The 287-nt window shown below is 58.9% G+C and overlaps 1 protein-coding gene across 8 annotated transcripts in view; it reads left to right on the forward strand.

Annotated features, from left to right (window-relative positions):
• The window catches only part of LOC119588791 (ELAV-like protein 1), a gene marked incomplete at its 5' end in the record, with an annotated part of 73,233 nt that overhangs the window by 54,469 nt on the left and 18,477 nt on the right, over positions 1–287 (forward strand). For all 8 annotated transcript variants that reach the window (XM_037937436.1, XM_037937438.1, XM_037937440.1 and 5 more), the window contains 1 exon segment: positions 42–195. In XM_037937436.1, coding sequence (XP_037793364.1) covers positions 42–195 — 154 coding nt within the window.

Genomic DNA, 287 nt, shown 5'->3' on the forward strand with positions numbered 1-287 from the left:
ACAACTCCTACAACTGTCCCTTCGTCCGCGTCCGCCCGCAGGTGTCGTACGCCCGCCCGAGCAGCGAAGCCATCAAGGGCGCCAACCTGTACGTGTCGGGGCTGCCCAAGTCCATGACGCAGCAGGACCTGGAGGGCATGTTCAGGGCCTACGGCTCCATCATCACCTCGCGGATCCTGTGCGACAACATCACCGGTGAGGCGCCGCCCCCGCGATCGTCATTCGCCTCGCTTTTCTGATTTACTATGCTTTTTTACTACCATTACTATCAGTAGTTGTTGATGCAG

The sequence above is a fragment of the Penaeus monodon genome, chromosome 24 (genome assembly GCF_015228065.2).
Source record: "Penaeus monodon isolate SGIC_2016 chromosome 24, NSTDA_Pmon_1, whole genome shotgun sequence".
In the NCBI taxonomy this organism is placed as follows: Eukaryota; Metazoa; Arthropoda; class Malacostraca; order Decapoda; family Penaeidae; genus Penaeus; species Penaeus monodon.